We start from the raw sequence: 15,463 nt of genomic DNA, 5'->3' as shown, positions 1-15,463 counted from the left end.
AGCGATTAAAAATTTCACTGTAAGCCCAGCCATTCCTGCCTCCTTCTGTTCTCTCGTTCTTTGAAGCATATCCTGCAGCTCTACAATTCCTCTTCAGGACCATCTTCCTCTTCCACTGTAATGGGCCTCAAAATGGAGCCTGAGAGTCAGATGCAGCAGGATAATGGAGGATAGTGTGTACAAAAATAACACTGGGGTACCACATGCTATCATCATCACCATCACCATGTTCTCTTTCCACCCGATTTTCCCCTTAAGTGTGATTTGCCAAGCAGCAGTGAGCAACCAAGCTAACAGCAGATATTTGGAGAGAGTTTAAAAATGAACCGAATTGCTGTGAAAACTGCTCGGGTCCTAAATGGGGAATGTGAAAGAGGTAGAAATGTTTGTTCACTCATTTCTAATGCATTTAGGGTACTTCTCTGCTCTGCACTACAATGTCTCTCTGATGACTTAGCATCAACGCAAAAAGTTATAAATAAATCCTACCCTCCCTCCATCTCCCCCTGTGGTGTATGTCTGTTTTGCTCTCCCATGGGTGCAGTTTCCTCGTGCAAACTTTTAGGCTAACAAAGCACAGATCCCCTCTTCCAGCAGGGAATGCCAAGAGGCTTTATACTCTCTAACAGTCATCCAAATCATTAACAGACTAAGCTCATTTTGCAAGAGGGAAAGAGAAGGATGGTGGGAAGAGCCATTTTTGAGGCCAATATGTACTGTAAACGTGTCCACTTTCTCGCCTGTCATAAATATCAATAATAATCGACAACATGTAAGAAAAATCTACTTCTGCCAATTAGACATTTTCCAGGTTTCTGACTGAGGGAGGGAAGGATATTTTTACCATGTTGAAATTTCAGTAAGAAGCTGTAGCGTCTTGAGGATAGTTAGTGTTCTGTAGCTACATATTATTCATATTGATGGGAATATTAAGGTCTTCGTATTCTATTATGCAGTGTGAATACTAATAATAAATTCACTGACTGAAAATGTACTTGGATAGTACCGTAGTTTCAATATTTTATCATTGCAAGATTGAAGTATTCCTCCTATGAATTCAGTGATTCAAGCAGTCTTTTGGTATACATACCAAGCATGAGTGGTTACATTTTGTGTTGTTTGGTACTTTACTTTTTCAAACGCAGACAAGCTACCACTGATCAGTATTTGCTTGCTTCCATCTCGTGATACGTTTCCCATCAGTGTTGATGGCTTGACTAACCTGTGACTTATAAGTGTTTGCTGACGAGGTGTGAGCACATGAGCCTCTCAAAGGTAGGAGAGACAGACAGGTCCTCAGTGTCCTCTCAGCTTCCTGTGGACTTGCTCTTGTCAGCTCCAATGATACCAGTGTGGCATGAGGCTCGGGTAGGTGCAGGCAGGCGTAGACACTCCAGCTTCGTCTGTCACCGTGGCTGACTTCAGCGGGTAGAAAAGCCACCTCTGGGTGTCTTTCTTGCTCCCCACACGCCTGCCTGCTTGCCTACCTTCCTGCCCGCCTGCTTGCACAACTATCTTTGCCTGGTGCTCTCATAACACGGCAGGGACATGCAGGTTAATCTTTTATTTAAGGCTAGCTTACACGCACCTATCTGCAGCCCACACATACTTGCACATAAGCCCCAGGCCTCCACCTGTGAATTGCCTGTCTGCCTGTGTTCTCTAAAAGAGAACATAAATTAAGCATTTCGTTGTTTGAAACAATTGTGTATGCTGTAGTGAGTTCCAGGTAGAGAGGACACTACATATACAAATGCTACTGACAAGCACTGTGCACTATAGAAGGTACTTTTTGTTCATTCTTTCTTTTAAAGGAAGCAGAATGTATATTTACCAGTATATATATACCAGTCTGAAAGCTCACACCTTGAGTAACAATGGAAGCTCCTTACTGAGATGAAAAAAAACACATATCCTTAAGGAGAGCTAGGAAACATTTATGTGGACTTTGCAATATTCTGAGTCAGCACTTACAAACATCTACACATGCGCGTGCACACTGACACACACACAGACGTGGAATTGATCCTTGTCAGTAAGTCATTTTTTGGGATCATTTTTTTCTGCATCAATTGCATTTCTGTTAGAGAAACGAATGCATTTGTTTCTCAATGACACAGTGGAGAAGAAAATGGCTTTTCATGCTGGAAAAAGAATTGATTATGTTGGGGAGAGGGAGGGTGAGGGGATTTTATATTTTTATGGAAAACCATTTTTTAGTTTCTCATATTGCGGCAATAATTACAGTAGCCAAAAGCTCAGTAGCCTTTCACTATATAAGATATTTGACTTGCTCGTTGCGTAAACAGTTAGCCATGTTTACCAGTTGCTGTGTGTCTGCCCTGTTCTGGCTGCCTCTGTTACCTTTTTCCTCAGGTAGTCACAGCATTTGCCTATTGCCAGCTTTCAGCAGCTTACTCACCTTTTAATTATGGGAACAGCATTTTCTCTGTTTATTATCTCTACATCAAACCCTGTAAAGACATCCTCCCAAAGCACACTGACTAAAGCCTGTTGTGCACACTACTCTAGTCACCTTCCATGTGTTGGTTTTATACATGGAATCTGGGGAGCTGATGCAAATCATAGTGACAATGTAGCAAGCCCAGCAGATGTTGGCTATGAAAAATAGATGGACTGTGATGTCAGCTGTGGAGTAGTTCAATCCAGAGCACCTCTGACAGACAGCAGCTTCAGTACCATGTGAAAGCCTGCTGCGAACCCAGTTCTTACATAAGGACAGGTACGCCTTATTTATATACTGTAGGTGCAAAAATATCTCTTGCTTTGCTGGATTTGGCTTGCTTTGCACGCACAAGCATGTGGCTCAGGCAGCACACTTCCATTAGTTTCATTCTCGTTCCGCTTCTGTTTTGGAACGTCAAGTGCACCCACAAGTATTCCAAACATAAAATATGCATCTTACCCTGATCTGCAAGGACAGACAGTTAGGGCTTAGTGCACAAGGTCCGTCAGTCTAAGGGGGAGCAAATCAGATATTCACCAAATAAATAAACCCCAGTTAACCACATCTTTGTTGCTACTGAAATATTAATTGAAAGCACGCTCAGCAGTAAAGCCAATTATCTTTGTACTTAAGAATGCAGGCTGAGCTGGGGTTTTTTTTACATTACCAGAGTGATGGGAATAAACCTTGCTATTATTCCTCTGTTTGTCTTATGATAAGACCCATTTACACCTCCCAAAACACCAAAACAACACAATTGCAATGTTGCTTTTGTGTGGTGACAAATATTACATTTACTTTTAAAATCCTTACTGAAATCATGCCAAGGGAGATCTGGTGCAGTGTTTATATCCTACATACAGGCTGCATTTATCTGAACCTGAAATGGACTTAAGGCTGAAGATAGCGTGAACCAAGCTGACAGGCAAAGAGATGAAAAAAGGATTTGACATCTCCAAAGCCAGGTATTAAGAGAGCTGCCAGGCTCAGAAGTACAGGCACAAGCAGTCAGACACACATTAAACTTTCAAAGTCCCAGCTCCCGAGAATGTCCTGTCTCTCTCATAGCAACCCCCCCCCCCCGCCAATCTCCATCTCCTCCCTCTGCTTAGGACCCAGAATTGGATGTCCTGAGAGCTTGTTTGGCTGCACCACTACTCTTGTGACCCTCACTTCAGACTGCCTCTGTCCCCTCTCATTCCACTCTGAATGCCCTTTACATGGAACACAGAGGTTGTGACTGTCCCCTGTGTCATCCTCAGATCCAGAGGCTGAATGCGCCTCAGGGTTGGTTCCTCGCCCTCCGACCCTTCACTCTGAGTGCACTCTACCTGGGCAGGGGAGTGCAAGACAGCCCCTTTGTCCCCAGCATGTGTGCTGAAAGGCTGAAATGGCTGAGGGCTTGTTCACTCTGTGCTCTCAGAAGGAGTCCAAGCAGGTGCATCAGAGTAGGCTCCACAATCCTGACGTAACAGAGTTATCCAAGACTTCAAGGGGCTTCTCTGTCTGTCAGCTTGCCTTCTATTTCTCAGCTGCACAGCCAGCCAACCAGCCCACACACTGCAGGCTGCAGTTCACTGGCCCTAAGGCTCAGGGAGCCACCAGGAGGGGGTGGTTTACGTGTGTGTTTGTCCCTGAGCTTCTACGTGGGCAAGTGTGTGTCTATCTGTGTGTGTTGGTGGAAGCAGGGCCTTGGGAACTGAGAGTGGGAGCCTCCTGACTGCAACAGTGGCTGCTACCTTGGCAACCCAGGAGGGAAAGATGTGTTGAATGAGTGAGTGGGAGAGGGATCTACAGTAGATGCATGTGTGCGGGGGACGTGGCTCTGTTGATGAATTTAGTTATTTAAACGGACTGAATACATGCCACATGATATGCTCTAACTGTACTGCTAGTATTTCAGGCACTGTATTCTTTTGTTAAACTCACTGAACTCCCTCTCCCCATTTCCTATGGGTATGACCCTCTTTAAGGTAAGTGAAGTGTATTTTGACGTGAAGCTGGTGACAGGGCACCTTTTCAAATGTTGGGGAGAGCTGGCCCATCAAAAATAGCTCTACCTCATGTTTCTGCAGCAGCAAGGGGCAAAACGTCAGAGGATGGGGAGAGGATGGAAGCAGTGAGTGTGACACATTTATTTTGACAATGTGAAATGTTTTTTCTCCCTTTCCGCTTCATCTTAAAACATCGCTAAATTCAAGACTGACCAAACGGATTTGCCTGTTTCTGGGGAGAAGGAGGTGGTCCTCTCAAGGCGTCTTAACATCACTGGCTCATATCTCCAGTGATACCTGAAAGCTGCAAACTCCCCCTCACCCTTTTGATTCCCTCCACCCATGACTTCCCTTGCGTCAAATCCAACCAGAGATCTTTCCATTTTTTGGGCAGCATGTGCTACACAAAGTTCTTATTTTTATGGAAATATATAAACTACATGGGAACAAAAAACAAGAAATGAATCATTTGAAATTGAATTTCAACAAGCTAGCAGTTGAATCACCACTACAGAATGCCTCTGATCCAAGTTTTGACAACATAGTGTCAGCATTTCAAATGATCTTTTCGATTGTTTCGATCGATTAATAGCCACACACTTTCACAGAAGAGTATTACGAGCAATAGATTGCAGGGAGGTACATAGTAAAAGAGAAGGTTCTTGCAGCTATGTGTTTCATTTGGTAGCTACTACTCTAGATCAAAGAGTCTATAGTGTGTGAGTCTTGCCTGATGATAGCAGGACATGAAGATGCTTTCATGTCTGCAGTACAGGGCTCTTAGTCACATAATACAACAAAAAGGCACAAAATAATGGCAGGCAATATGCAACTGGAGTCTCTTACTATGTGTACCTAACCGCATACTGTGCCTTTCAAGTGTCATACATGAAGGCATTTAACTTGATCATATGCCTGTAAATTCAGTGTAGCCATGCATACATCTATTTTGCTTTTGTTTGTGCTGATTTCTTTACCTTCTGGATATGTACTTTTTCCTAGCTGTGCTGTGCGAATGTGTGAGCACAGAAGGGGGGAAAGGAAAGGTGAAATAACATAGTGGGGCCAGCAGGCAGGACACCCGCTCGAAGTACACTAATTTTCTCATCTCACACATTGGGCAACCTGCTGCTCCTCAGGAAACAAATAATGGCTTAGTCATAACACCTCGCTAACACACCAAAGAGCTAGTCACTAGAAATAGCAGTGATATTACCACTGAAAACATGCCTACCTCCCTGTACAATTCATGTCAGATTGTACAAAAGGTCTGCGAAAAGAGTGGGGGTGGGTTCAAATTAACCTCCACCTCCTCACTCTACCCACCCTATGCGCTTTCTCTGTTAGTGAAACCGGACATGGCACTATATGATAAAGCACTGCAGTGCTATAGTTGTACCTACACCTATACAATATATAATGACAGCTTTTGGAAGACGTGCAAGTGCATATCAAGCCATACAGTATAATATTAACAAAGACTAGATTCTTAGATTTATGTACTTCACATAAATCCCACTCATGGACATAACTTTATTATTACTTACTTTATTACAAGACCTCTGCCATTATTACATTTACATAATTTTATTAAGAAGCCCCCTGCAGAGCATTTTCTTGAGTAGTTAGAACTGTTGTAGAATTTGCACAACTGGCACTGTAAGCAACTGACAAATCAAAGGCAAATGAATATCTAACCTCATTAAAAGGCCATTATGAAGAGCAATGCATCATTTGGGTTCTTGGTTTTAATTGACAATTAAAATATATAAGTTAATGTATCCATTAAGTTAATTGATCAGCACAAGGCTGATTTTTCTGTTAGCAACAACCCCATTAGAGGCTATTTATCATACGTTTTTAATAGCTTCTCTATATTGCCTCAGATGAAGTACTTTCTCAAGATATTTTTCTGTAATTTTAAAATACCAGTAGACATTCTCTGTCTATAAAATCCCTCTGTGATTTTCACTTTTCTCAGGCAAACTCTGCTTTTGTATTTCAGTCCCGCCACAGTGAAGCATCTCTGATAGATGACATGACATTAAAATTTACATTTACAGTAAGACTTACTCTTAAACAACATAAATGTGTGGCTACACTTATCGTGTTTCGCTTCATCTTTACTTTATAGTAATGCATTTTGTCTGGTGTGCTAATAATGTGGAGCAGTCTTAGCTGACCTTATCCTCGCATCACAATAAGACAGCATGCTAGGTTAAATGATGCTGAGCCATGTTAAACTGCGTCTAAACTGTGCTTGGTGAGCTGGAACAGAGCACGGCACTGTGATGGTGTGATCCAAATGCAGGCAGCATGCAGGGTTGATCCTGCTGGGGAGTATTGAGGTGGACAGGGCAGGTGTTATGACAGGCTGAAGGCAGCCATACTGCCTGCTGTCTCTGCATGGATACGGTAGGTTACAGCCACTTACAGTAGTACCCTCGCCTATGTGATTCTGCATGCATATAAATAACAAAGCATGCACATACAGTTCTTCATCTTTTAGGAACTACAAAACCCCCTCCACACATATGAACAGTGATGCATTCACTGGTCAGCTGCCAGCCACTCCACTCCTCTCCCGACATTACTGCTTGTGTTTGTGCGCATCTCTGCAATAGAGTGATTACATGTTTACTTGCATGTGTGTGCACATGTGTGTACATCTGGGTGGTGCGTTGGTGTTGAGTCTCCCGCCCATCCGTGCAGATTCCAGGCAGCCTGCCGGTGGCTCCCTGCTGTGAGCTGCTCCGTAGCGGGCTGGAAATGGTTGGTGGAATCCCCTCCTGGAGCTTTCTTGATGCTGCAGGCAGATGTCTCTCTCTGTCTCCCCTCATCTCACCACTCACCTGGGGACTGATGCCAACCAGCGAGCCTCGCGCCCACCCTCTTTCCTCCAGCCCTAGAGGCTCTCAGCCTTGCCAAAGAGGGAGTGAAGAAGAGAGTGGGGGCGAGCAGATATGCCAACACCAGCCTATGCTCCCCATGCATTATTACATATACACTCAATGACTGTGCATTCCACACCAACTTTCATCAGGCCTGTAATCAAAGTAAATACATTATTACATTTGTTACAAGACTCCAATGTGTGTGCATGCCCACACTTGCATCCTAACTTGTACACATGCACGCCTACACATATAGACACTCAACCTACAATGAGGCTGTCTTTCTCTCCCCCGTCGCACAGCAGCAGAGTCTATGGCTGCCGGTTTGGCCCCATTTGGCTGCCTGGACTACTCTATGAGTGCTAAGAGTCTCGGTACCATTAAGCACCAGCCAGTCCATCTCGATTGCCCTGCATGAGTGCTCTTCGCCAGCACTCTTCATTTTCATCTAACCCTCTGGTAACTGCGCTTGTCGAACCTCACATTTCTCGTTGAAGATGAGGGAGAGGGGTGACGAAGGTGATGGGAAAGCAGGAGGCGAGGGTGGTAGAGATGGCGAGCACCGGAGAAGAGCGTTACAAGCAGCAGGCTCTCAGTTGTTGCACCAGTCTGGAATCTCATCTGTCAGTGTAAATTGAATACATGCACCTATGAACAGCTGGTTTGAAATCTAATTCTATTTAACATAATTATTTGGTGAAAAATACATAATTCATCTGCATACTGTACACTACTTGGTAATTTAGAATACCATTTATGGCCCATCTCTGTTTAGAGGAAAGCAAAAGCTACATGCATGTTTTATTTTAGCTCATTCCGTTCATTACTTTTGGCACATGTTCTCTTTCTCTTCATTATTTGTGGTCTCTCTTGTGTGTACACTATTTAATAAAGAAGGGAGACCACAAAGAATGATTTTGTGAGATATATTTAAACTGCCAAACTTAACACCTGATGTCAGCTGAGAGTCAGAGAGGAGGAGGAGAGAAAAGAGAGGAGGGTTAGTTATAAATAGCAGAAGTCTCTTCAGGATGGCAGGTTTTTAATTAACAATAGAGAGTGTCTGATAATCCACAGTTAATCCAGAGGAGAAAAGGGAGGAGAGGAGAGAAGAGAAAATCATCAGCTGTTTGATGTTAGGACTACAAGTCCCTCCTGGCCTTTCCACTGCTCGCTGCGCTGTGATATCCATTGCCCAAATGTATTTATTTTGTGAAACAGCCATGCTCCATATTTTGTGATTCACTTTGTCTCTGACTAACCGCTGTCTGTTCCTATTAGCGTGAATATCTGCATGCCGCTCCTCTTTAAACTGACTGGGATTCTTTGTGCTTGTGTGTGGTGTTAGTGGAGAGGGGCTGTTTGTTAAAAACTAGCCGACTGAAAGCCCTGATGGCTGGAGGCGTCCGCTTAAAGTCCTACGCCTGTTGAAAGGCTTGATCTGGCGGGGAAACACTGGGAGATGTCAGGCCTGCTTCGCACTCAAAGGGAGTCTGCTATCTAAGACACTTTGAGCTTAGAGGGAAATGGGGGTGGTATTTTTTTTCTCTCTTTTTCCACAGATGCAAAGACAGTAACAAATATGTTGTTTGTACTTACTGTGATACTTTATTTGCTGGGTCATTTTAGGGAGAATTTGAGTTTTTTTATGGAATATTCTAGGAATTTAATCGTTGAAACCTCAATCTTGAGCAACCTAAATCAGTAGAATACATTTCCTCAAGCTCCGAAGTCACGAATGTAACAAGCAACAGATAATGAGGCGTGCAATGATCAGAGTCTAGACAAAATTATTATTATGACATGAACTATCAGGTAGAGATGTTTTATTTTCACTTCTTAAATGGTAACGTTTTGACCAGAACTCTCTCGGATGGGCATTTGCTGATGTGTTTAAGTATTAATTGAACAGAGTGAAAATAGTCCCTTTAAGCGTACAATGACCTGGAAAGAGGCTGTTTCATTCACATGTTGTAGAGTACAAATCTGCAGGGTTGTGGCAGCAGAGCAAGCTTCACATGACACATGGTTGACAAGAGTCACACCAAGACGCATGCCGCTCCGGGCCGGAGTCACTATGATCTTCAGAATTGATGTTGTGAAGAGACGTTAAGGATTTTCTAGGAAACGATTCATGATATCCAAGAGGGTGTCTATGGATGGGAGCAAGGGTTAGAATTATTAGTTTGTCGTCCTCTTCTAATAATGAGGGGTATTTCTGTCTCCCCACAAGTATGGATGATGAGTATGAATTAAGATGTTTTCTTGTTGTCAGTGAACAAATTGAAGGAAAACAAAACTTAAGGGCGATAACGTTTTAAAAAGCTTTTCTTTCCCTCTTTCTGTCATTTTAGGACAAAGTCTGGGTTACGGCTTTGTCAACTACATCGACCCAAAGGACGCAGAGAAAGCCATCAACACGTTAAATGGACTTAGACTTCAGACCAAAACAATCAAGGTAACTGACACCATGTACGGCTAAACAAGTCTAATTATAACACACCATAATTTTTTCCATTAAGGTTACACAGTATATTGTGAACAACTCACTATATGAAAAGCATTACTGCCAAATATAAAAATGAATTGCTAGTTTATAATAAAATCACAATGATTTTATTAAGCTGTGGAAGTCATGCTAAACTTAAATTAAAAGGCTGCTTTCTTCTTTCTCAAAGCCCTTTTAGATAGGGATGCTGTGAGTGAATGAGCTGGAGGCCAGATGGGATTAACATGCATGAGTCTCAGAAATAAAAAGACCATCTAAATCAAAGAGACACATTCAAAAGCTTGTGACTACGGCTGATATGCTAATTACTTTCTAAATGTCAAAATGTAAAGGTGAAATTATATATATCTCTCTGAGCGAAATGGAAGAAACGTGTCAATCATTGCATGTGTTTCCAAAATAATTGAGGACTCTGTTATTGCATTTTACTGGTATGACTAATGTGCAGGCTTGTTGGTGGATAAACCACTGTTCCTCCTCCAAATGTATTTTGAAGACTAAAGATTAGTTGTTTTTGCATGTTTAACATCAACATATCAATCTCCACCCCACTCTCATATCCCCTACTATCATTCCCTCTGCTCTGTGCCTGCTGATATGTTGTTGCTTTTAAGCTGGGCGGTAATTTGTTGCTCTGTGGTAATCCCTGGATTCTCGCTTTCTGTCATCTGATCTAATCTGATCTAATCTAATCTAATATCATGGGATTAGCCTGTAGTTGTGAATGGGGAATCCCTGTGAGAATCCCTACCTTCCCTAGACAATGCGCGCTGCGTTTGCCTGGCCTTGGTTCAGCACAGCATCCTGGCTCAAGTCTAATTTGTGACACAGATAAAAAAGATAGAGAATAATGTGTGATGTGTGTTTTCTGCATGTGTGTGTACATTTCGGTTTGTTTGAGGAGGGATTATATGCGATTACAGTATGATGGGTGGATCAGTGTCTGTATTTGTGTGTGTTGTCCATTTGCACATCGTCACTTGGGTCATTGCGACCTTCAGTTTCAGGCTGGGTGTGTATTACAGGAGCACTGTTGTTAACACATGCCAGCAGCACAACATAACAAGTCAGCCAACATGGAGACTTCAGTGAAAACAGGCTTTTTCCAATATGAAGACTGGAAAATGTTGAAGGTCAGCTATGTAGCGAGGAATTCATGAGGTCTTTCTCTGAGTGTAGAAGTCTGAGTTCACACAGATTTTCACTCTCACACTCTCATGACACACGAGGTTGCCTCAAGTTGTTCCTGAGATAAAGGCGGTCTTCGTAATGACAACTCTGTATCTCTGTCTGGCGCTATCTCTGTTTCACACTTCATTGCCTCCCCTCCCACTACCCTCTTTCCTTGCTTTCTCTCTCCACAACAGACCTAAATACCCTAAAGGTAACAAGGTAAATTAAAAGGCAGCACGGTAATTCTAAAATTAAGTTTGGCTCTCTTTCATGTCACACCCTTCCCACACTCTGTCACTACACTTGTGAGGAAACGCTTGGCCCAGAGATTCACATGCTCTCGGGCGACATGTCTCTGTAGTGTCTTTGATTCGGTTTCGCTGCTGCGGTTTCCTCCACCATGACACCTCAGATTTTGTCAACGATGGCTGTGATGCTGCTTTCCCACTGAGGCGTGAGGGGAAGCAGCATGCCAAAGGTGAGAGAAGCACAGTGACATGCATGCACATAATCTCACACACTTTTTCTGCTCGCACACACACACACACACACACACACACACACACACACACACACACACACACACACACAGACTCCTGTTTCACACATGCACCACACCACACTTGTACACAATACCGCTCACAGCTTGAGGAGGTGTTGATGGATTAGACATCTGGAGTTGGCTGACAAGGAGGAAAAATGACGAAGAGCTGCACAGAGAAGAAAAGAAGAGCAAAAAAAGGCAGAATCTGGAAGAGAGAGAACGGTTTAGTGAGGCAGCATGTAGGAAGGAAGCAGAAGGGAAAAAATCCAGGCAGCCAAAAGGAGAGAGAGACGCAGAGAGGAAGAGGAAGACAGAGGACCCAAAGAGGAAGATGTGTGAAAGAAAAGTGAGACATGGGGAAAGCCAGCTGTTCCCAATCCCATTCTCCCACCATTAGAGTTCAGCAGGATTTCCATGCTGTTGCTGAAGGATATGACTGCATATCCACCATATTTGCCTGACTTTAACCTTATTTGATGGCTTATGTCTCCACATGTCAGAGGTAATGAAAGTACTGCAGGGGAAAGCTGCTCCAGTCAGCAGCAGCAGTAATGGGATTTATGCAACTTTCACTGGAGCAAAATCGGGTCTACGCATGAGGATGTTGGGGACAACGTTTGACAAGTGAAAGTTCACTTTTAGAGAGCTACTGCTAGGAGCTGCACAGCAAAGTATAACAGTATAACCAGATATTCAGTTCTTCCATTTGCACCATTAGAGCTGGCATTCATATGCAGTCTATTCTAGGTAGAAGAATGTGAATGGCTGAAAAAAGCTCCGAAAGCTATCTCTCTCTGTGTGTGTGTGTGTGTGTGTGTGTACATGTTTATAGACATGTGCATGAGGATAAGTATTTGTGGATGTTTGTAGAGATGAGTTGCAGGAGCAGCATGTGACAATGAGGAACTGAGTGAAATTGTGTGGGTGAGTGGTAGCAGGATGAAGTCTTCTTATTCCCTCTGTGAGATTGCTGTCCAGGAGAGTGTTGCAGAGGCAAGGATGTAATGGATTTCATGTGCATGTGTGTTTTTCTGAGTATGTGTATGTGGCCACATGTGCTTTTACAGACTGTAAGAAAAATCACAAAGGATGCAATGGCAAACAATTCGCTCCTAATACTGATCTTTGAAAAACGCTGGACAGATGCAGATGTTCTGCAATAGAGTTAAAGCTTTTACACATACCCTTTACCTGCCTAATAAAACTAAACTGTGAAATCCACTCTTCAGGGTTCACGTGGCTAAATTGCACTTGGTGAAAAGCTTAAAGGCTTTTGGTTAGGCTCGTGGCGTATGTGTTAATTAAACAGCCATCTGCCAACACAACATATTAACTCTTACCTTTTTTGATTCATTCACATTTAACTCAGAACAGTGCTTAAAATCAGTCGGGTGAATGAAGAGATCTTTGGTCAAATCCCTAATACTATTAATCCTGTTCCCCTGGCTACACAAACTGGCCTTTCAAAGTAAAACACCTGTAGTTTCTCCTCATGGGACAAAGTGTCCTCTGCCTCCCCCAGCAAACGACTGAAGTGTTATCCCTCCTGTGTTATAAGCAGCTAAATCTTTTCCTGACAATGAAAATCCCCACGGCAAGGTGTGCTAAGAAAATACAGTCATATTTTCCTCCCTGTTGTCCAAAGACCCACACCCCTACCCATTCAAACACACACACACACACACACACACACACACACACACACACACATAAAACCCCTGTAACTCTAACACTTGTTTAGATTGAAACCCCTTGGGATGTCAATGAGTAATAAAGTACTGGAGCCCTAATTTATTTATACAAGCTCTAAGACTCTGTGTCTTTTCTCACAGGTGTCATATGCGCGGCCCAGCTCAGCCTCCATCCGTGACGCCAACCTCTATGTGAGCGGCCTGCCCAAGACTATGACCCAGAAGGAGCTGGAGCAGCTCTTCTCCCAGTATGGACGCATCATCACCTCCCGTATCCTCGTCGACCAGGTCACAGGTATCCATGGGGCCTCGCCTCCTCTCTCTTTACACTTTCACACAAACACATGATGAGCCAGACACTAAGCGCACACACATACTGTATGTATACTTTGATACACTGTGTATAACTATTACTATTACTATACTATACCTATTGTACACTGTGAATAACTATTCACACACACTCTTGATTCTTTTACACATTTTGTAAACAGTCATGGTTGGTTAAATGTTTGTCTTTTGCATGTGTTGTGTGGCCATGTGACTACATTTAGACACATCCTTATATTTTAGATTTTTGCTTTAATAATTCAATTTGATTCACAGATTTAAGTAACTGCTTTTCACAAGAATAAATAAAACCACTTTGTGCAAATATTTCCAGGATCCTTAAATAAATATTCTGTGTGCTGCACAATACAGACATTTTCTTCAGCCAAACAAATATGGGAGCTGGTAGTGTTGTAGTACTTGAGACCGGTCTTGTCTCGGACTCAACCATATTTGTACTCGGTCTTGTCTCGATCTCGGATATTGAGGACTCGGGATTTTATTTCAAGACCAGTCAAGACCAGAACTTTGGGAATATCAATAAATTCCTTTTGCATTGTCAGATTTATTTGTTAACATCCTAACTTTGATTTGATGTAAAAATTACTGCTTCAAATGCAACCAATAACCCTAATTAAAAATGTGTTGTTACCGTTAACGACTGTCACCCCTCCCCACGATGGTAAGCATGGAAAAGGAGTGTTGAATAAAGATGCTTACGCTGAAGTGTCTGTATGTGGGTGTTTTAATGGGAATGTGGATCTTTCAGATCAATTTGAGAAGTACTTATGATCTCGTTCCACATTTTATTGTGTGTCATGTAATGTGGGGAACTGGTCTTGGTCTCGACTTGGTCTCGCCCTCCCTCGGTCTTGGTCTCGACTTGGTCTCATCCCCTAAAAGTCTTGGTCTTGTCTCGGTCTCGATAAACTCTGGTCTTGGTCTTGACTTGGTCTCGGCTCTGGTGGTCTTGACTACAACACTAGGAACTGGAAGTGAAAAGTAGTTCTCAGTAGTCATAGTCACAAAAGTAGTCATAGTCACTAAATTTGGTGATTCTACAGAGAAATGCAGCATACCTTCCTTCTTTCATCTTAAAAGTAATGCAAGTAAATGACCAAAGGAAAAGCATTAAAATCATTGACCAATATATTGACATTTGATGTGTGTGTGTGTGTATGTGTGTGTGTGTGTGTGTATGTGTATGTGTGTGTGTGTGTGTGTGTGTATGTGTGTGTGTGTATGTGTGTGTTTTAATACATAGTGATACAGTGAAGGAAAGCAGTACCTGAACAAAAGCATATCCAAAAATCAAAAAGGTTCCCTACAATTTCTCTCACACGTGATACTGCAATGTCATCATTAACTGGGTGTCAGTGAAATTGTATTGTGATGAGATGATCATGTGTTATTTTACAAAATTTACAATTCCACATCATAGTGACTGAAATAGTTTTATATGAGTGAAGAGGTCTGCTGTGTGATATACATGCTCAATTACACATTCCACTACATCCAAAACACAGAAATGAATCACATCAGCCCATTGTATTGCAGAAGAACCCCTCCAGCATGTCTCTTAGATCCATTTCAGGGATTGTGTGTGTGCCTACAGGCTGCAACCTGCTCCAGTGTTATGTGCAATGTGTACTGATGAAGCAGAAAGGGAGCAGCATGCTGTAAGCCACACTCATTTGCCTAAGCAGAATAAATCACTGCTGGCGGAGGAGTGCACGCCTGTCTGTCTACACTGAGAAGACGAGGAGAGAGTGTGAGAGGAGAGGGGAAAGCAGAGGAAAGGAAAAGAAAGGAGGGGAGGAAAGGAGACGGGGGGAGTGAAGACAACGGGGGGGGGGGGGGG

General features: G+C 42.9%; 1 protein-coding gene across 6 annotated transcripts in view; it reads left to right on the top strand.

Annotated features, from left to right (window-relative positions):
• elavl4 (ELAV like neuron-specific RNA binding protein 4) overlaps positions 1-15,463 on the top strand; it is a 78,115-nt gene that overhangs the window by 41,293 nt on the left and 21,359 nt on the right. For all 6 annotated transcript variants that reach the window (XM_046048783.1, XM_046048782.1, XM_046048781.1 and 3 more), the window contains 2 exons: positions 9,710-9,813; positions 13,414-13,567. In XM_046048783.1, the coding sequence (XP_045904739.1) occupies positions 9,710-9,813; positions 13,414-13,567 (258 nt within the window). The remainder of the gene's footprint in view (positions 1-9,709; positions 9,814-13,413; positions 13,568-15,463) is intronic.

This window comes from Micropterus dolomieu, linkage group LG05 (genome assembly GCF_021292245.1).
Source record: "Micropterus dolomieu isolate WLL.071019.BEF.003 ecotype Adirondacks linkage group LG05, ASM2129224v1, whole genome shotgun sequence".
Lineage (NCBI taxonomy): Eukaryota > Metazoa > Chordata > Actinopteri > Centrarchiformes > Centrarchidae > Micropterus > Micropterus dolomieu.
Note: the sequence above shows the minus strand (reverse complement) of the source record. Positions and strands in the feature narration are given on the sequence as shown.